Source organism: Hylobates moloch, unplaced genomic scaffold (assembly GCF_009828535.3).
Source record: "Hylobates moloch isolate HMO894 unplaced genomic scaffold, HMol_V3 SCAFFOLD_18, whole genome shotgun sequence".
Classification (NCBI taxonomy): Eukaryota; Metazoa; Chordata; class Mammalia; order Primates; family Hylobatidae; genus Hylobates; species Hylobates moloch.
Genome location: NW_026652293.1, coordinates 48,903,471 through 48,925,635, shown reverse-complemented (window position 1 = coordinate 48,925,635; position 22,165 = coordinate 48,903,471). Strand labels below are relative to the sequence as shown.

The 22,165-nt window shown below is 36.7% G+C and overlaps 1 protein-coding gene across 1 annotated transcript in view; it reads right to left on the bottom strand.

Moving 5' to 3' along the window:
• Nucleotides 1-2,698: 2,698 nt before the first annotated feature.
• Nucleotides 2,699-22,165, bottom strand: part of KCNK2 (potassium two pore domain channel subfamily K member 2) — a 153,654-nt gene continuing 134,187 nt past the window's right edge. Inside the window, exon 7 of the mRNA XM_032137074.2 lies at nt 2,699-4,821. Coding sequence (XP_031992965.1) covers nt 4,504-4,821 — 318 coding nt within the window. The 3' untranslated portion in view covers nt 2,699-4,503. The remainder of the gene's footprint in view (nt 4,822-22,165) is intronic.

The window sequence follows — 22,165 nt, the reverse complement described above, 5'->3', positions numbered from 1 at the left end:
TGGATTAAGGCAATGGCTGTGTACAAATTCAAAACATATTTAGGTTACAAGTCAACAGCTTGGTGATAGGTGGAGATACAGTTGAGGAAGAGAAGAAGATATCAAGGATGACTTGCCCAGCCAGAGGGCTGGTCATGCCATCCGCTCAAATAGATGATACCAGAAAAAGGCCAGGTGTGGGGAAAGATTATAAAAGAGTCTTGGTTCTGTTGAGGCCCCTTTTAGAATTGAAGATACCCATGTGAGTTAGCTTGATGAATCCAGAGAAAGAAATCCAAGTCTAAAGGTTCAAAATAAACAGAATAAAGACTAGGCAGTGAGTTTTTGGTGACTATACAAAAATACTTTGACAAGGAATGTCAGATACAAAGAAAAAAATAGTTGTAAATTGAGGCAAGCCTAACACAATGAAAACATTTTGTAAAGCTAATACTAGGAAAACAATAAATGGTTTTATAAATATTAGAAATTGTAAAAGCAGAGGTTTAGTGAACAGAATTGAGTCAAACCAAAAGAGCAAGACCAAAACTCCTGCTCCTTGAAACCAATCCCTGTCTTTCAGGAAGGGATAGTTGAGTTATGGCTGGGGAAGTATCATGTATGAAACAAGAGGGGAAAATCTTTGAGAGGGTCACTGAGGTGGTTGAGCGAGGAAGAAAGCAAGTGGAGCTTACGAAGCTTCCCCTATATTAATAGGGGTTACTCTCAAATGTTTCTGTCAGAAATAACCAGGTTATCCCGTTCTATCTTGGCACTGACACATGAGCATATGCAAGGCCAGTTTCACTATGAGAGGAAATTGTATTTTATTTTATTTATTTAGTTTTATTTTTTTGAGACAGAGTCTTGCTCTGTTGCCCAGGCTGGAGTGCAGTGGTGCAACCTCCGCCTCCAGGGTTCAAGCAATTCTCCTGCCTCAGCCTCCCGAGTAGCTGGGACTACAAGCATGCGCCACCATGCCCGGCTAATTTTTTTTTTGTATTTTTAGTAAAAATGGAGTTTCACCATGTTGTCCAGCTGCATCTTGAACTCCTGACCTCAAGTAATCCACCTGCCTCGGCCTCCCAAAGTGCTGGGATTACAGGTGTGAGCCACTGCACCTGGCCAGTTTCACTATGGGAGGAAATTTAAGTAAACTCATGCTAAAGCAAATATCACACATTAATTGTAATGGAGTTATGGACGTTCAAATAAAAAAACCCTTTAGTTTATATAAAAACAAAGTCATACTTTCATTTTAATAAGAAATGCAAATCACAAATAACTTATAACTTTACTAGACCAGCAAGAATTTAAAACAACAAAAAAAGAAAGAGGAGTTGATCTAGACCTCTAATTCTTAGGAATAAACAGCTATTTCAAATCTTCAGAATGTCTACATTTGTTTTTTGGTATTCCATTTAAAATTTCCCTAAGTCTCTTTGAACTTTAAGCTTTAAGACTCAAATAATTCTACTGATTTTTGACACAGAATTAGATGGGATTTGGTCTTTTATGTCATGTGTTCCTTAAAATTTGAGAAATAAATAAAGCCCTACACACTGTTCTTTCTTTTTTTGAAGGCCAAGATGCACATTATTCAATTTCCTCTTGGCCTCAGAAGTTTTACTTTCTTTTGCATTGCAAGAGTGAAATACTATTGGAAAACAAGGTGTGTCACATGAACTATGTAGCATGGTATATAGAACTGTGTAAGAAATTGAAAGAACTCCAAAAGAACCACTTTTACATTTAGCGGCTGTAAGGGTGGATAGAGAGAGTATTCTAGAATCTACATCTAGGGATATAGATTACGAAGTCCCTGATACTTTCTGGTCTAGTAGTTTTTTTTCTAATACCTTTCCAAGAAAAACTACTCACCCTTATACTGGCCTAATGGAAAAATAAACTCACTAGAAGATTCCACGTTTTGTCAAAATCTTTATCAAGGTTCTCCCTACAAGAAATAAACAAAATAAAGCTTGAGAAAATAAAAGTGATTTCCGTTCATATAACACATGCTTTCTTAAAATTCCCCTAATCCTAAGGATAATGTTGGGGGCTAGTTTCAGAATACTTACTGAGCATCAAATTGTTTAGGAATTAATCAATAAATCTATGTAGGATACGAACAAGATAAGTAGTCCAAACATTTGTGATATAAGATCTAGAAGATCGGTTGGTAACTGCCTTCTTTAGACTTCAATACCACCAGGATGCTTAATTGTCTTTTTCTTACAAAAAACACGTTCAGGCACCTGTGTTCAGCATTCAGTCTACTTCAGTGTTAAGACAAGGTCTAACAATGATAAAATATGGCATAAATATATGTAATATAATAGAAACAATCTTGAATCTATATGCGATTTCAAATATCTTATTTCAAAAATGAATTTCAGTATATTTGGTTTTAAGGAGTAGCCACCGAGGAAAACAGTCTGCATGTATTTAGCAAGGGTAGTATCAATGCATCAAAAATATTTCTTAAATATTTTGAATAAAGGAGTGACAAAAACTCAGCATGAAAAGTAACATCCTGGAGTTCTACCTACCTAGATCATATCTAAATTCTCAGCAGCAAGCAGGAGACTCAGAAAATGCTGACTTTAATTACAAACTTTATTTGTCAATACAATTCACAGTTTATACATGGTGCATTCCACCATATAAATTTTCGGAACAGTTATTTGAGGAAATGAGTGTAGCTTTCTTTCTAAAAGAGCCTGACTTTCTAAAATTTTGGTTGGATTTTTTTTAACTTTATAAAAGTACTTTTAACAAATTAATTGAATATTTACATTTCTAGCTTAAATTTAAATTTTGGAAAATAAGCATCTATTAGATTATTTGTTTTTTTTAAAGATTCTGGGTTTATTTTTCAAGACCCTAATCTGAATGCCACTTATTCAGATACAGCTCCCACCCCCACACACAAAAAAGTAAAAGAAATCAGTTTGCAATTATATTTAGGGAAATTATTTTCTTTCTGCATTTTAAAAATTATATATATATACAATGTACAGCAGATCTAAGTATGAAAATAAAGGAAAGGGTAGCAATTTACGGGGTGCATTTACTGAATTTTTTCTGAATCTTGGAACCATCCAAAGAATTACAGGATATAAAATTAAACTAAAAAGAATAATCAGCCTCTTTTATGTAAAAAAAAAAAAAAAACACAGCAAACTCTCAAAATTTAAATTGTGCTATAACAGCTTTTTCTCTAATGTCAGAGATGAATTATGCCTGCAATCTGCATTTTTCCATGTGCAAAGTCACAGTGATCCCAACTTCAACTTCTGCCCTCACAGCCAAGTCACAACTCCAAAAGTACACCCACAGAAGGCTAGGACTGTGCCCTGCACTCACCACTGTGCCACCTCCTCTCATCTGGCAAAAGTCATCCAACGAAAAGAAAATTATATAAGCCTTTCATACATCAAAAAGCAGTTAGAAGCTGGCAGTATACTGTTTATTAGCAAATACTTGTAACACATTGTTTTGCTATTTTCTTTCCATCAGAATGATAATTCACACCCACTGTTTTAAATCGCCTCCAATAATATCCATTTTTAACAGTTTTCTTCTGTCAGGTCATTTATATAGATAGATAGATAGATTTTCTTCTTCTGCCTTTAAAAATGTATAGTTATTAATAAATGATAAATTCCAAATACTGCCAGGAAAAAAGGGGATTGTTTGGGAGCAGCCAATTTTACCAGCCTGGTCATAATTACACTGTATATATGTACCACTGGTACCTGAGTCAAATAAATACTCAGAGGGGCCACCTCTGCACCTCATTTCTCTGCAGTGCCTTTAACGCTAGGCAACGCTGAGTGTTGCTTCAATGTCCATCTAATTTGGCATCTATTTCTTCTTCGGGCATCATCACTTCAGTCATTTTACACACTGTTTCCAGCAAGGTATGGTATTCAAACGGGAGAACTGGGGTAAAAGACTGCAGAGGTGAGCCTAGGGGTGGGGGCAGGGAAGGAGAAACCACACATTAGCTAGAGAGGTTCTGTTTCTTCATAAGATAAGGCACTGACAGAAAATTTCTTAGGTAAAAGGCTGCATAAGAATTTCTCGTCATTTACAAAAAAAAAAAAAATTGTTGTCATCCATAAATGGTCCATATCTAGGCTCAGTTAGGTAGACCCTGAAAAGTTAAGAACTGATCCCTCAAAGCTACATTGTTACCAGAAACAATTCTCATTCATTCTGAGGCCTTATGGCACATTAGGGAGAGAGAGAGGAAAACAGTCTGGGCACAAAAAGGCATCAGACATTGCTTGTCATTCCACTCATCAAAGAAAGTGGACCGTTCAACAAGCATCATCAGAAAGAAAGTGCTGGCTCAGAATTCCAAATTATCTTGATGATAGATGACCATGATGGGTGTATCTATTTTGTTCCCCCTTTGAGCTCATGCACAATTTAAAAAATGCTACCAGCAACAGTCATAAAGAGCATAGAGAAGTCCTCACCTATGGCTATGCCTAAGGTTATTTAAAGAGAGGGCTATTTGATGTTCTCAATCACAGCAATCTCTTCGCCAGCACAGTGTGGCGTCAAACCATTCAGATAGATACTCTCAGTCTTCAGTAAGGGAGGCAAGACATCCCTCTCGCTGGTCAGGTGGTTCACTGACAGGGTCCTCCTACAAGGAGTCAGCTCCTGATTGTGGTTTCCAGCCAGTTCTGCCGAGAGCTTCCGCTTGATGGAGGTGGCACGCTGGAACTTGTCATAAATCTCCACACTCAGTCGCCTCCTGGTTTCTTTGAATTCGGCTGTGACGTTGGCTGTCCACTCAGCAGCGTGCGCTCTGAACTCTCCCACCTGGAACATACAAGCAGAGAAAAGATAAAGATATCGACATGCCAATCAACATTTTCTATGCTTTATCTTCTGTTCATTTTATTTTGGGATTTTAAAAAGAAGAGTGGAGTAATCTTTTACAGCACTGGTGGTATGAGAATTGATGAAATTAGGCAGGGTATACACAGAAGGGTTCTATCTTATATAGTTATGGCTCTAAAATTAATCTATGAACTTAAACTCTATGAATCAAACTATATTTCAGGGGCTCTAGATGTGCTTGGTTTTTATACAGGAATCCTGTCATTGAAATTTTTGATGCTGTAAAAAGGCAATCTCTAGCTTTTTAAAAATATTTGTAGTTTTTTTTCATTTGTATCTTATTTCAAGAAGTATTGGAATTTACAAAGGGCAGTAAGATACAGTAGAAGGAGCAAGGCAGAATAAAAGAGGCTGCAATATGAACCCAGGTGACCTTGTTTAGTTCTGAAAACAGCAATGCTGTTTGCTCAGATGTGAACCTAGTTTTCAGAGATCAGAAAAGGTGTGTGCAAGAGCGTTGTATCCAACCTCATACTGGTCATTTAAGAATTCTCTTTTTCCTAACTAAGCAACAAAATATTTTGTTTTTGCTTTCAGGGAATGCAAATAAATAATAACTGTTAAGCCCACCTTGAAGCCCATTTGGGAAACAGTTAAACCCAAGGCACAGTTTCTCAAAAAATGTTTGTGGAATCCGTGAAGTTACTCAACCTGTGGGCTACCACCTCCTCAGCTGTAGAACAGACATCTTCACAGTACACACCTAACAGGATGGCTGAGCTAATGAACTTTACAAACTGCAAGATTTTATGCATTTATTATTATGTAGTTCTCTTTTGAGAATTAAAGTAAAAAAAATGTGCCATCAATCACCCTGAGTCCATCAGACATTTTCTTTGACCTCTTTCAAAACTGCGTCTGTATGTTTGTGTCCTAAAACAGAAAATATGACCAATCCTATGGGAATCTTTATAATCCTCTTAACTAACCAGAATTTAATAATCTAGACTGTCACTTAAAATAATCTCCTAATATGGAACAACTCCTCCGTTTTCTTCTAGCACTTCTGCTTTCAGCTTGGGAAACCCACTGAACTCATTTCCTAAGTGACCCAGGCTTTCCTTTGCTTCACGAGCAAACAACTACGGCTCTGTTTAATGTATTTAATTTTTGCCCTCTTGATTTTTCTTTTAAAAAATCAACACAGGAAATATAACTGATAGTTTCTAAATGTTTATACTCATCTGAATTATTGGAGGGGATAGATATGTATGTATATTATAATATGATATGTACACATACTTGGAAGTAAGGCTATAGATATAAATGTGTGTGTGTGTGTCTGTGTACTCAAAAACAGAAATGAAACTTCAAATATCCAAGGCAGATAGGAGGATGGTACATGGCAAATCAACTCTTTTTTTAATCCACACATAATCATACATACACATACATTTGGGGATCTATTTTTTATTTTAACAGGCCTTTTATTTCCTAGTTATACTGTCTTAACAAGAAATAATTGCTTGATATCTAGGTCTGGCTCTGAAAAAAAAGCAAAGCTGGAAAAATGAGTACTCTATGGCATGTAGAATCAGCAAAATCAAGCTTTCCTTAACCACTGAGGCAACTTAGGGGAAGCTTGCTGGGAAAGTGGTGCAAATCTACAAGAATTTATCCTGGAGATACTTACTGTTCCTATAAGAGATCCTGTCCAACTATACTTAGATACAGAACTGATTACTAAACATGTAATTCTGTTTTGGGGGGACTCCCAGGTTAGGAAGGCACAGGCAGTTATCTATCAGTGGTAACACCCAGTCATTCGGATTTGGCTCCTACAAATTCCATACACACTTACAAATAAACTCTCCCACAGTTTATATTATTTTTCTATTTTTTACCTAAGTCATGTCTCAAGTCTTGGGGCACAGTCAGAACTGATGGACCTAAAATGAAATCTATTCCATCAGCTTTATTTTGGTTACCACCAGCCTCTTACCTCACAGCCAGTCCTTCATGAACAGAAGGGCTGTAGACTTTCACAGAAACCGCCCCCACTTTACTTTGGTAATTGTCTTCTTGTTTGTGTTATCTTAAAAAATATCTTTTTGATATAAAAGTAATAGGCCTTGTGCATCAAAATTCAAATGTTCACCTATATACTTGCTAATTGTCTGTCTTTTCTAATGAGAATGTAAGCTCTATATACATCCTCAGCACCTAGAACCTCTTATGTAGCACATTTCCAATAAGTACCTGTTAAATGAATAAATTTATCACTGGAAATACACATACTCTGTAATCTCATACCACAATGATAGTAATTGGCAGTAGTATTTATAGGACACATGCTATCAATTGTTTTTCTTCTATCTGTATACACTAATCTTACTTTCTGCCTCTTCCATCTCAATTATCATCAATATTTTGCAAAAAAAGGTCTTATAGTACACACATTGTTTTGTACATAGCTTTCTTCACATCCAATTTTAGTCCTTTTTCCATGTTAGTACTCATTATTTCAGCTCATAGTTTATATCAGCCACCTAGCAATCCCCAAGGATAATGGCAATGGCATGATTTAATCATTCCCCTATTGGTAAACATTTGGATAGATTTAATTTTTTTAGCTATTAAAAATAACACTTCAGTGAATATTCTTGTACCTACACATTTGGTAATGTGTACAAAGTATTACCGCAAGTGGAAACACTGGGTCGAAAGGCATGAGCATTGATGTGGCTTGGCTGTGTTCCCACCCAAATCTTATCTTGAATTGTAGCTCCTATAATTCCCATGTGTCATGGGAGGGACCTGGTGGGAGGTAATTGAATCACTGGGGTAGGTCTTGCCCTTGTTGTTCTCATGATAGTGAATTAGTCTCATGAGATCTGATAGTTTTATAAAGGTGAGTTCCCCTGCATTCGCTCTCTTGCCCGCTGTCATGTAAAAAGTCCCTTTGCTCTTCCTTCGCCTTCTACCGTGATTGTGAGGCCTCCCCAGCCATGTGGAACTGTGAGTCCATTAAATCTCTTTCCTTTATAAATTACCGAGTCTCAGGTATGTCTTTACTAGCAGTATGAGAACAGACTAATACAAATATTTTCTGATTTTGCAGACACTGTGAATTTTCAGTCTGATTTTACTGGAGAGGCAGAATAATGTGCTGGATCTAAACCTCTAAGTTTGAATTCTGGCTCCACCACATATTCATTGTGTGTCTTAGGGTAAGGTTTTTAACGTCTTTAGCCTCAGTTTCTCCTGTGAAGTGGGGGAAACAACAGAATCCTCCCTATAGGGTTGGTATAACAATCAAATAAGTTAATATATTTAAAAGAGCAACACTGAGCACATAGCAGGCACTAGATACACACACAAAATTTTACACAATCTCATGACATAGACCTGTATTACCAGTGAGAGTCCTTTTTATTATGGGTATTTATTGAGCATTATTTTCAGACTCAGAATTCCCAGCAGGCTCACCATTTCTTTTCTGCACACTTAGGTATAACCTTCGCATTTTTGTAGCAAAAAGCACCTAATCATTGGCACCTGCATAGAAAGTATTTTAAATATTTTAATCATCTCTTTATTGCAATTTGAATCTTAAGTGGTCCCGATAAGTTGGACAAAGAATGAAAACCTTTCTTAGGCTTGACTGAATTTTCTCGAGAAGTTTCACAAAGTCACCGTGATCTCACAGGTTGCACTAATGGCAAACGCACAGGAAACAGGAACACGTAGAGCCGAGTGCTTCTACCAGTTAGTGATTCCTGCCAATTAGGAAAAGGCTGAGTGCAAGAAAAGCTCAGACTTGTTGGAGTCCATAAATTATTAATACTTAGTTATCTTTAATTGCATTCAATTTCTGTCAGAGGCTGGTATTTTTGTCTAATTTTGGAAAGATATTTTTTTCTCATTTCTGTAGAATTCCCAGAGGTGGAAAAGTAAACTCTGCAAATCATAAGAGCTGTAGTAACAATCTGTCAGAAATGGGGTGAGACAGGTGGGGGGATGAATGGAAACCTCACCTTCTAGCTCTGTAACCACATTCTATGTGCCTACAGCCATGCAATTTAACCTTCTTTGAGCTTCAGATTTCTTACCTATAAAATAGGGCTAATAACCTATTTCACAGGACAAATGAATGAGATCTATATATATATATACAGCCATGAGCTACATAATGATTTTTTGGTCTGCATATACAACAGTGATCCAATAAAACTATAATACTATATTTTTACTGTACCTTTTCTATATTTAGGTATGTTTAGATACACAAATACTTACCATTGTGTTACAAGTGCCTGCAGTATTCACTACAGTAACATGCTGTACAGATTTGTAGCCTAGGAGCAATAGGCTATAGTATACAGCCTAAGTGTATAGTAGGCTATACCATGTAGGTTTGTGTAAGTGCACTCTATGATGTTGGCACAATGGTGAAATTGCCTAATGCCACATTTTCTCATAACATAGCTCCATCTTTAAGAGATGCATGACCTGTGTGTGTGTGTGTGATACACACACACACTGGGCCCGTGTATATATATATATACACACACACACACACACACACACATATATCTGTGTGTGCATATCTGTGTTCTCAAAATATAAGTGGCTACACAATTATTAATTATGATGATAGGTGAAGATGATAATGGTTTGCCAAGGGTGCTTTAATTATTTATTACTTCTAAGGCCTAAACATCTTTTAGAGGAGTGCAGGGCAAAATCATGCTATATAGAAATCTACCTTATAGCGGGTTACATTAGGGTGAGGAAACACTGCCTCAATTTCCTAAAGATACTGAAAACAATACATTGACTCATAAAAGTGTGTACTTGGGCAACTCATCTAAACCACCAATAATAGTATCTGCTCCTTTTTAAAAAAAAAAAAAAATCTTTTTTAATCTTTTTTTTTTCTTTTTTCACTTTTTTTTCTTTGTTTTGAGACAGGGTCTCACTCTGTCTTCCAGTCCGTGGCAATGATCATGGCTCACTGCCGCCTTGACCTCCTGGGCTCAAGCAATCCTCCTGGCTTAGCCTCCCAAGTAGCTGGGACTATGGTGCATGCCCCCCATGCCCAGCTAATTTTTTTAATTTTTTGTACAGATAGAATCTCCTGAGGTTGCCCAGGCTGGTCTCAATCTTGTGAGCTCAAATGATTTTCCTGCCTTAGTCTCCCAAAGTGCTGGGATTACAGGTGTGAGCCACAGTACCAGCCTGTTCCCTCTCTGTTGTGCCCTTTCTACTATTATTTACAATACTTTAGGAATATAACTGCCCAAACCCAAAGCTTGAAAATCAGGAGAAAAAAGAGAGAAAATAGAGTCCCTCAAAAACTAAACCAAGGCAAGAAAGAATTAATCATTCACATTCAAAAAAAAAGAAAAACAATCTTGACCTTATAAGATTGCAGGGGTTTCTAATCCTTTGACTTCCCTGGGCCACATGGGAAAAAAAAAGAATTGTCTTAGGCCACACATAAAATACACTAACACTAATGATAGCTGATGAGCTAAAAATAAATATATTGCAAAATATAATATTTTAAGTTTATGAATTTATTTTGGGCTGTATTCAAAGCTATCCTGGGCTGCATGCAGCCCATGGGCCATGGGTTAGACAAGCTTGGTTTATAGCAATGTAGTCATTATTCACCAAATAACACATAATCCCCTAATGTACAGACTCATATCTTTTCCTGGTGATAAAATTGTCTACTCAAACTCTAAAGATGCTTTTTTGTTTTCAAAGAAATTCAAAAATAAATTCCTGAGAATATCACATTTATATAAGTAAAATTTTTTCTTAATAGAAATAATGCTTTTGGTGTTCTGGATAATTAAAATTAATCTTTGTGCATTAAAATACTTTTGCTTCATCAGATTTTTATAAAAAATATTTCAGTAACTTAATCAAATAGTACTTCATCTTCCTATGACCAAGCAATCTGCATTACTTACTAAACCAAGCTGAGGACAAAAGGTGAGCAAAAACAGCTCCAAAAAATCACAATGAATGTTCCTACAGGTCACGTAATTTACAGAAGAAAGAGGTCTTTACTGGAATTCCATGTATTCTTAACTTTCACATGATGTTCACAGCCCAGGTGATCCGATTTACAAAAGAAAAGGCAGGAAATGGAGTGCTATATATAAACAGGCACTTGTTCTCCGACTCTACTGGAACTGTTCTCATCCACCTCACTAAGTTCTCTGTCCTTAACTCGCCGGAGCTTCGCAGCTGCAAATGGCACTGCTCTGTCCCTCCCAATCAGTGTTTGCTCTAAGTTTCTGAGTCAGCACACTCTCATGGCTGTTGTCTCACTGTTCAGGTCAATTTTCTCAATCATCTTTGTAGCTTCATTTTCCTTTACCCTCCTCCTTAACTACCTTTGTTCTGCAGGGTTCTATTTTCATTTTCCCTGGATAATCACATCCTTCCGATTGTTTCAATTACCATCTATTTGCTGATGACTCCCAAATCCATATTTCTAGGTCAAATCTTTACTGAATTCCGCATCTGTATAACTGACTGCTTATTAAGCCTTTTCACTTTCGATGGCTCCCAGGCATCTCAAACTTATGTCCCTAAGTGAAATCATTTAACTTCTTTAACTTGTTTTTTTTTTAACTTAATATCACATCGTGGTATCACTAAATTTCCTAAGTTGAACTTCAATATAGTCCCTTGCTCCTCCTCTTACTGAATCTTACATCAAGCTTTTATTCAAATTTGTTCATTAAAGCAAATCTTACAACCAGCTCCAATTCTTGCTTATTTACCTCTTTTCCTCTCAATTCCTTCACTTCTTTCCATTCCTATTGTCAAAACTGTGAAAGAGTCCACCATTTTGTCTCATGTGTATTACTTCTGTGGTCTGCTAACCAATCTTGCTGACTTAATTCCCTATCCCCTCAAATGCATTCTCCACACAGCCACCAAATTGCCCTGTAATGAACACAAATCGACCTAGTACTTTCCCCTGCATAAAACCAATTGATGCCTGTTTCACTTACAATAAAGTTCCAACTCTTTAAAGTGACTCATGTAATCTAAGGCTTACCTACTGTTTCAGCCTCAATTCTAATTACCATCCCTCTCAAACTCCATGTCAGGGGCCATCCTGAACGTTTCTTTTATTTCCTCAAAATTCTTCTCTTTCTTTTGCCTTCGTTCATTCATTAACTGTTTTTCTCTCATCCAGAACGCTGTTTCCCAGTCCCTCTCTAGGATATTTCCTACTCATGCTAAACTGGACATCCTCATGGAGCCATTTCCTGATCCTCTGGAATACACTAGAATCATCTCCTAGTTGTGCCCATACCCCTCTGTACTTCCCTAGCATTACTGCTCAACACAACTTATTACAATTACTAGTCTGATTGCTCTCCTGACTTCATGACACTAGAAAGGATATGTCCACCATATTCTATTCAGTATTCCCAGCTCCTAGAAGAGTGCACATAGTGAGAACTCAGTCAGTACTTGTTGGACAAATAAATGGGTAAGTGAATAAAGGACACATGAACCAATCACATTTTTGATACACAATCCAGTACAAAGAATGTGCTTCCTGGTTGACTCTGATGGGATAATCTTGATCCTCTCAGCAGGAGGATGCAGCCGGTGAAAAGCACTGACTCATAGCCATCTCTATTCATAGTAAAGGTCCAAAATATGTTTCCTCAAACTAACTTTTTAGTCATTGCAGAGGCTCCTTAGCATTCTAAGAAGCCTATGATGCTAATATCTCATTCTCAAAGTGAAGAAAGTCACGCCTATTGTATATATAGATCTTTTAAATCAGATTTTCTTTCTTTCTTTTTTTTTTCCTTTCTCCTTACCAGCCCTCTAACTCTTTTCACCTCTCTCACCACTTTTCATGACAATAACTCACCAGGCTATTCCAGAACCTGGGCTTTATCATCTTTACGGAATGCAATCTTTGAAGTTAAAGAAAGGTTAGCCGGGAGCGGTGGCTCATGCCTGTAATCCCAGCACTTTGGGAGGCCGAGGTGGGTGAATCACGAGGTCAGGAGATTGAGACCATCCTGGCTAACATGGTGAAACCCCGTCTTTACCAAAAATACAAAAAATTAGCCAGGCATGATGGCACGTGCCTGTAGTCCCAGCTACCCAGGAGGCTGAGGCAAGAGAATTGCTTGAACCCGGGAGGCGGAGGTTACAATGAGCCGAGATCGTGCCACTGCACTCCAGCCTGGGGACGGGGTGAGACTCTGTCTCAAAAAAACAAAAACAAAAAACAACAAATAAACAAAACAGAGAAAAAAATATATATGTTAACAATTTCACTTTGGAAGAATCACTAACATCTTCCTCTGCAACTATAAATGTTAATTCTCTGATAGCTTTTCAATGGAGCAAAGTCTCATGATTACAGAGGCCTAGAATCTGCCTCCTCAATAATGGTTCCAAACCCTACCATCCTCAGGTTATCTAACGTATCTCAAATAATGTCAAGAAAGCCCTTGTCATGACGGAAACATAATTTAAAAATAAGCCGTTGCCATATTTCAACATTTTTAGAGTAATTTTCCTGAAGTACGTAAGATCGATAGGGTGGCCTAAGAAGGATAAAATTTCTCTATTCTAGAAGTTTGCAATGTATGAAGTTTACAGTAAGCTCATTTATAACCACAAGGAATATTTATTACTCCATTGACTCCAGTCAGCTACATGGCCAGTTTTTTGAAGGTAAGCATCATCGTTCTGTTTCTTATTAAGTTCAACTTTCCTTCCTACCCTCTCCACACTGCAACATCTTGGATAGTGCTATGAGTATAGTAATTTAATAAAATAAGTTTAGTCTTCCCAACTAGATGGTAAATTAATGACAGAGACTATGCATTCTACCAATTTCTTCTCCTCATAAAAGTACCCAACATGGTAATTTGAATAGACCAGATTCCTACATATATTCTAACTGACTGGTAAGAGAAATCTGTGACCATTGACTGACATAGCCCTCCTCCTGCACAAAAACATTCTGGAACTTTCATATAAAGGTGATATTTGCATAGGTTCTCCACCAGTGTGTGTTGGTACAGCCTGAAGAGAAAGCAACTTATAAACCAATTTTAATCAGACTAAAATCTTCATGTCCTTTGATAAAAGTCAATAATTTATAGAAATTAGTTCTGACCACGAATTTTCAGCAAAGGAAAAGGCAAGTATGTAAGAAGATACTCTTTGAGCCGTATTTTTAATAGCATAATCTTGAGGCTAATAAATGTCATGTATGAAGTCAATGTTTATGAGAAGCCTGTCAGCCACAGAAACCATTTTTCTTACTACTATGGTTGTATTAAGTAAAGTGATAAAGAAATAAAATTGCATTTTTACCAATTGATTACAGCTTTATAAAATAATGGATGCATGTAGTGATATGCAAAGTACATAAAAATGAAAACTATGGATTTTAGCAATTACCTATTGAGTATCTATTATATGCCAAGTCCTGGGCTTAGTGTTGGCTTTCTTGAGGTAAAAAGTTAATTAAGTAGTATTTTTATTCCCTTTTAAGTCTCCCTTTACTGGTGTTATCTTATGCAGTATATAGCATATCCAGCCCTAAATAAACCTTGCGGAGGCAGAGTTCTTTATGGGGTGCTATTTATTTGCTCAACACAACCTAAGTATCAGAATTGGACTGCAATTGCCCCCAGGAATTTCTCTGATTCAGATATCACAGTAAAAAAATACCTGAAGAAGGTATTTAATTTTCATTGGTGTAAAGAAATTTAAAAATGATTGAGATTATTTGAGTCTATATTTCCGAATTGTAGCTCTACATCGTTGACTGAAGTGTAATTTATTATATTTTACTACACACGCAAGTGTGATAAAGAGTAGTTACCAGTCGCGAATTTCATGTTTGCATAATGTTTTCACTTTTGTAAGTTTCCTTGGCTCTCTCTAGCTCTACTCCAGGTCATTTGAGTAGTTATTTCCTTGTCACAAAAAGTATAACATGTTTTAAAGAAAATTTTCAGTCTTTCCAGTTTGAAAAAAAAATTTTTTTCATTGCTTTTTTTTAAGTGTTTGGTCTTTATTAACTGCATTTCTAAGGAGATGATTTTCCTCCAAACAACTCTGCAAAATGCCAACTCCCTAGTTTTGCAAGAAAGTAAAGCCAATGTTTGAGGAGCAGTACTTCTTGATACTTTCTTTCTCCCTCTGCTGTTTTTGAGCCGTGCATCTGTGACAGGAGTAGGTATCATCCTACCATGACTTTTGATAGAATAGCATCCAGAGTCAGTTTCATGTAAAAATGTCTTCTCCACATGGCAGAAATGATTGTCTCCCCTCTAACTGGGGTTACCTAGAATTTCATTGTTGAATAGTAGCTAATATGCAGGAGGTTCTCCAATTTTAGATAATGCTGTTGCATGAGTCCTGTTTTCCATAAAACTCTACAATCACCAAGAGGTTGGACATCATTTCATTTTAAATATGCTGCTTAACTTATCTGTATAAACTTAGACAACTCCTCAAATTTAGACTAATTCTAAACAAAATAATTTACTTAGCTTAATTATCTGTTTCACTTTGACTTTCAGAGCCATCCAAAGCTCTGTCCTCCTGAACAAGGCTTTAGCACTTCCACGCCTTTCCATACATTGGAAAACCTAACATTCTCTGCTTCAGTTTTTTTTTACCCAGCATACTTTCCCCAGCTACCTGTGAGCTTTGAAATCCTGCAATACTCTTTATAGAGTTTTGATTTCTGGTCATGAGTAGAAGTGTAAAAATAAAACTTTCTAGTTTTCTGAATAGTCCATCTCCAAAAGATGAGTGTCCGAACAGCATTATTACAATTATTTGCAGTCAGCCACCTTAGAATAGAAACATGTAGTGTGATTTGGAAGTGTGGAAATAGCAATTCTGCCAGGTGTTCTATGATGAGAAAGCAATTCACATTTTCTTTCTCTCAAAGCCCCTTCCACCATGCATCCTTTGACTCAGAGCCTTCCCTTCTCACTTTATATACAAGGTCATTTTTTTCCCTTGCATTTCTACAATCTTGTCCTAATCAGTTTCTTCCTATGGAGCTTACCCTGCCTTATCTATATTTTTCATTTGAATTGGCTATACTTTCTCTTCTTATCTTCAACTGACTATAAACTGTCATTTGTCAAAGGTAAGCCAGTCCCTGTCCCAGAATCATCACTAGATAAGGGATTTCTACCTGAAACTCTGTAAGGTTTTTCCAATTACCAACAGCCAACTCAAGTATCGATAATACTTCTAAGAGTTTTGACTTTTTTTCTTTTTTTCTTTTTTTTTTTTATCAAAGAGCTTATTCTGTACAGATATAATCATTATTTTTGATGTGGGGAACCTTTTCCACATAAGGGATGGCTTCAAAATAATCTGAAGCAAAGCTGAGAATTTAGGATTTAAGAATGGCCATTTGGAAATTTTCTTCACCAGAAATAAAACTACTGAAGTCTTTCTGATCTTTGACCAGGATTTTTTCCTGTCCCTTTTGGCAGTGGTATTTTAATTTTAATTTGCCTTTCTCAGTGCTCAAATGCTTATATACCTTAATGCTTTGAGGAAAGTTAAATATTAAAAGTAGCTGAGCTAAAGACATCCCTCTAGTTAAATTTGTAAAAATAATTAGAAGCCTACTTTGCATTCCAATTTCAGCGGTTGCCTAGACTAAAATTCCTAACAATTATCATTAATTCATTTTCTAAAGTATTGACATTTCATTGTATTGTTGAACTGTGCTGGTAAAAGGAACATTTCCAATTATTCTCTTTACCAACCAGGTTTAAAGAAAAAAAAAAAGGCTAAAAGGATTATTTAAGTATCACATTATCTTGACAGAACAGTACATGATGTTTTCTCTGGTTTTCAGAAAAGTATATGTAATATTCATAAGGTCTTCTTAACCTAACCTGCTTTTTTTGGTTAGCAATTTCTCTACTTCTTAATGTTACACGTATTAATGTAATTGTGTAAAGATTAATTACACTTAGTCTTTTTAAATAAAGTACTTAGTCTTTTTAAATAAAGACAATGTCAAAAAAATACTAAAATTTACAGCATTATTTTAAATAATATCTTTCTTCTAAAAATGTCTAAGTATGAAATACAGTGCTAACCATCTTAATGATGAGGTGTGGCTGCAAAACCAACCACTCACTTGTTGTGGAGTAAACTCAGCTTATTTTTGTCATCATATCACTGAGCATCCTTGAAATTCTCTTCACTGCTCTGCTATTGGGGTTTCTTTAACAATCCATTTTATGAAGCTCATCCAAATTACACAATATCTTACTGTATTACAAAGATGATAATATAGTTTTGATAGTTGTCCCCACCCAAATCTCATGTTGAATCGTAATCCCCAATGCTAGATGGAGGTGGGGACTGGTGGGAGATGTTTGGGTCATGGGGGTGGATCCCTCATGGCTTGGTGCTGTTTACACGGTAGTGGGTTCTTACGAGATCTGGTCATTTAAAAGTGTGTGTCACCTCCCACCCCACTCTCTCTTTTGCCATGTGACGTGCCTGCTCCCACTTTGCCTTCCACCATGAGTAAAAGCTTCCTGGGGCCTCCCCAGAAGCAGGTGCTTCCTGTACAACCTGCTGAACCATGAGCCAATTAAACTTCTTTTCTTATAAATTACCCAGTCTCAGGTATTTCTTTATAGCAATGCAAGAACAGCCTAAATATAGATGAGGATACTGAATTTCAGAAAAATATAATTTGTGTACTTACATAAAATTTCATACACTGTTATATGATTGAGTTATAGTAACTAGATACAGTTGATTTCTGAACAATATGCATTTGAACAGTTTGGGTCTACTTATATGTGGATTTTGCTCTGCCTCTGCAATCACTGAGACAGCAAGACCACCCCCTCCCTTTCCCCCACTCCTACTAAGCCTACTTAACATGAAGAAAACAAGGATGAAGGCCTTTATGATGGTTCATTTCCACTTAATAGTAAATATATTATCTCTTTCCTATGATTTTCTAAATAACATTTTATTTTCTCTAGCATATTTTACTGTAAGAATATAGTACATAATAATTATACAAAGTATGTGTTGATTGACTGTTATCAGTAAGGCTTCTCAATAGTAGCTTATTAGTATTTTGTGTGTGTTTTTTTGTTGTTGTTTGTTTGTGTTTTGAGATGGAGTCTCACTCTGTTGCCCAGGCTGGAGTGTAGGGGTGCGATCTCAGCTCACTGCAACCTCTGCTTCCCCAGTTCAAGCAACTCTCCTGCCTCAGCCTCCCGAGTAGCTGGGATTACAAGCACCTGCCACCATCCCTGACTACTTTTTGTATTTTTAGTAGAGACGGGGTTTCACCATGTTGGCCAGGCTGGTGTCAAAGTCCTGACCTCATGATCCACCCACCTTGGCCTTGGCCTCTCAAAGTGCTGGGATTACAGGCGTGAGCTACCGCGCCCAGACGAGTAGTTTTTTAAGGAGTCAAAAGTTATACAAAAATTTTTGACTGTTCAGGGAAAGGGGTCAGTGCCCCTCACTCCCGCATTGTTCAAGGATAAATTGTTATTTGTCAGGACAATGTGGAAACTCTACAAGTACCACTGTCTGATGACCCGGGTGGTATAGTGATGAGGCAGTGGAGGGTAATCATCTCTTTGTAGTTCAAGTTCTTAAGGTATTCAAAAAATACCAAGTCAAAAGTAACAACTGAATAAAGAGGTAGGCTGCAACCTTAAAGTCATTTGCTGTAATGTGCATTCATTATGTATTTAGCAAAATCAAAACATTTAATGATGCTTCAAAACTCATTCAGGAAACCTAGATTTAATAGTATTTATTTATAACAAAATGGCATTTTAGGTTCCCTGAAGCAATACAGGACCAGTCCACTAAAACATGGTTTTGCTTCCTTTTCTCTTCCTCTCCCTTTTCTAAACAATTCAGCCGCAAAGCACTGAAATGGAGCAGAACTAGTTAGCCATCCGTGCAGCTGGTTTGGGAGAGGGCCATAGCACCAGAGTGAAATGTCAGAGCCAGACCAGCATGAGAAGAATGTCTACTCAAGGGGTGGCAGCTGAGTGTGGGTGTCAGAGTCTGAGATGGGTGATGAGGTCAACCCAAAGAGGGAGGCCCAGCACACAGTGTCAGAGACTAAGCAGGGTGGAGAGGGTGTCCCTGCAGGGTTCCTGGTGGTGGCAGTAGTGGCAAGTCAAGATTGGCTACATACAAGGAGACTGATCAAATAATATATTGAGAATAACAAGAATCAGAAGCTTCACCATGGATGAGAAAGGAATTACAAATATAAAAAAGCAGAAAACCAGAAGTAACTCTATCATATCAGATTGGGACTAGAGATACCAGTATGAATTCATGGTTCTCAAAATATATAGATATAAAATAAACAGACGTGGAAATATGTGTATGCATGAGTATAAAATATATTCCTTAGCTCTGTCAACTAAGAGTGTGTGAGGGCAGTGATACCCCCATTAGCAATAAACACTCAAATATTTTTCTCTAAATATTATTGTCCTTTATCCACTAAAAGAAATCATGGCACCTTGGAGAAATGGAGGATTCAGGGCTAGGGTAGAGAAACTGTAAGTTGAGTCTGGAACATTTAATGTGCTGGAGTATGAGGAATTGCTCAAGGAATAATGGGGATATGCCAAAAAGACAGAGAAGTTTCAAGGGGCTCCCAGTGGCCAAGCCTTAGACAACTTGAAGATGAAAATAAATGATTGTAACAGATTATAACCCATTGATTACAGCAGAAACCCATGAGTCTGTATTCACATAAATAAATAAACAATAAATTGACAGTTTGATGATGAAAGGGACAACCATAAAATCTCAAAATGCCTTTCCAAAAAAATATGCATTAAATACACACAGAAAAGAGGAGATTTCCAATGGAAAAGGCTGGCAGACAGCACCTTCCGTCATCTGGTTAATATCATGAGTCATAGGAAGAATCAAAATTCTGTGTCATCTGATAGATACAATAAGAAGAGCTTTTCCTGTGCTATTTAGCCTTATGTTGGGTATCAATTCACTTTGATATTTATATTTCAGTGGCACATTTAAGGAGATACATAATAGTTATAATTAAATGTCAGTGTTTAAATTTCAGTGATAATTATATTTTTCCTAACTATTTAACCTAAAATGAAGAATTTATGATTTAAACTAAAATCTTAAAATAGGCGTGGACAGGACTGGATCTTCAAAATATCCTCAGAGAGGTCACATGCAACATATGTGAAGGCCAGTGCTCTGGAACACTGCTGGGCAACTCCAGTACAAACCTCTTTTCTTTATGAATTATCCAATCTCAGGTAAGTTTTACAGCCACACAAGAATGAACTAACACAAATGTCTAGTTGGTAAAATCAACGATGTACTTCTTTCATCTAGATCTATATATCTCTGCGAGTTACCTTTTTCAGACATGACAGCTATTAAATTAATCATCAAAATAAACTGCATGACGAAGCAGAATTGGGATTTGCTACAAGTGTTAAATCCAGATTTGAAAAAATAAGCATACAAATCACATTTCTCCTATTATTAATGTTTAGTGAGAGCAAAAAGGTTTTGTATTATCAATAAGTATAATTAAAATATTTTAGCACTATTTCATACTCATATTTAACATTTGTATTTTTGCACACATTTTAAACATGTATAATATATTAGTACAGAAACAGTAGTACATCTTTGCAACTTATAAATATGCGTACATTGCAGGCACATGCTAAAATTTTTTTTACTACTAATAATTTACAAGAAAAATACTTAAATCATAGGAGAAAAGAAAGAAGTAAGGAGGGAAACAGGACATGTAGGAGGGATGCTACTATGATGGACCAGGGAGATGAAAATGGTGGTTTTGGAGATAGCGAAGCATGCATCAAAGTGGTGGTATAGAGACTGAAAATGGAGGACAGCATTTACATGCTTTGTTCATGGAATCACTAGAACTTGTGATGCATAAGCCGTTGGGGTGAGAAAGAAGACAGCATCAGGAATGACTGAGAGGATTCTGGCGTGAGCAACTGGATGAATGCTGGGTGATATTTACTAAGACTGGGACATTAGAGTAGGACATTGTGGGGTAGCGATACTAGGATTCCCTGTGGGTTATGTTAAATTTGAGGTGGTAAATAAGTGGTTGATTTATAAAATATTCCCCTTCACAGCAGCTCCTGCCATCCTCTTGGGGGAGTTTCCATTTCTATGTCAGTGACTCACCTTCAGACTTCCCAGCACTTTAACCTTTGCTGTAGGTCAATATCCACTCCCATGTTCATAGACTGGATCTAATCTCTGACCACAACTCTAATCATTCCAGCTATTTTACTCTATTTCCACTATTATCCTATACTGTGATTGCATTAAGTCTTGTAGACAGCTGGTCCATTAGTGCCTTAGCGAAGTGGTCCCCTTTTGACTCCTTCCTTCATTTCTCTATTCCCCTGTGAAACATCATCTCTTCACTGTCCCAGGGTCTTATGAATTTCTTCTTTGGACTTCTATTCTAGCACTGTATCATGGCTACTGGTTCATGTCTATCATCATGTTTCCTATTAGACTCTGGTCACTAAGGGCTGAGACTGTGTCCTATTCATCTTTCTATCTCTAGCACCAATCTCAGTGCCTGAAATATAATGGCTGCCCAACAGAACTTTAAAACCCTGAATTATGCAGATAAAATTTACTGCTTTTTCTTTAAACTACCCTAAGTCCATCATAATACTTAAATCAGACTTATCAGTGTTCAAAAATCCAGTTTAATAAACTAAAGGTGGTTATTTTAAAATTTAAAGCCATTAAATCTAGTTTGTATTCATACTTGAAAATTCTATTCCAAGAAGTGACAGATTTCTTTTTCCTGGGAAATCAAAGGAAAAAATTATTTAGGTTTCTTGGGCTAAAGTAGTCTCTGATCAAGTTGAGTTACCAGAATTAGTGTCAGTGCAAGTTACAGATGAGCAGCTGGAGAGTTTAAGAGTGTGAAAAGGAAGATGAGAAGTGAGTAATAAAGAAGTGAGAAAAGAACAAGTCTTCATTTTTTGGTTCTTCGTTGTTGTTGTTTTCAGAGGTTAATGCATGTATATCTAATACATGCTCCATTGGTTTAATAATATCTTTATCATATTTAAACTCTGCCTAATGGAATGTGGGAGAAAATATTCAACATGGTTTAAGCAGATCCAGGAAAATGATTTTTCCAGTTTCTTTTTCAAAGGTGAAATTGCTTCCAGAAATTTGTCTTAAGAGTAAACTCTCCCATGTA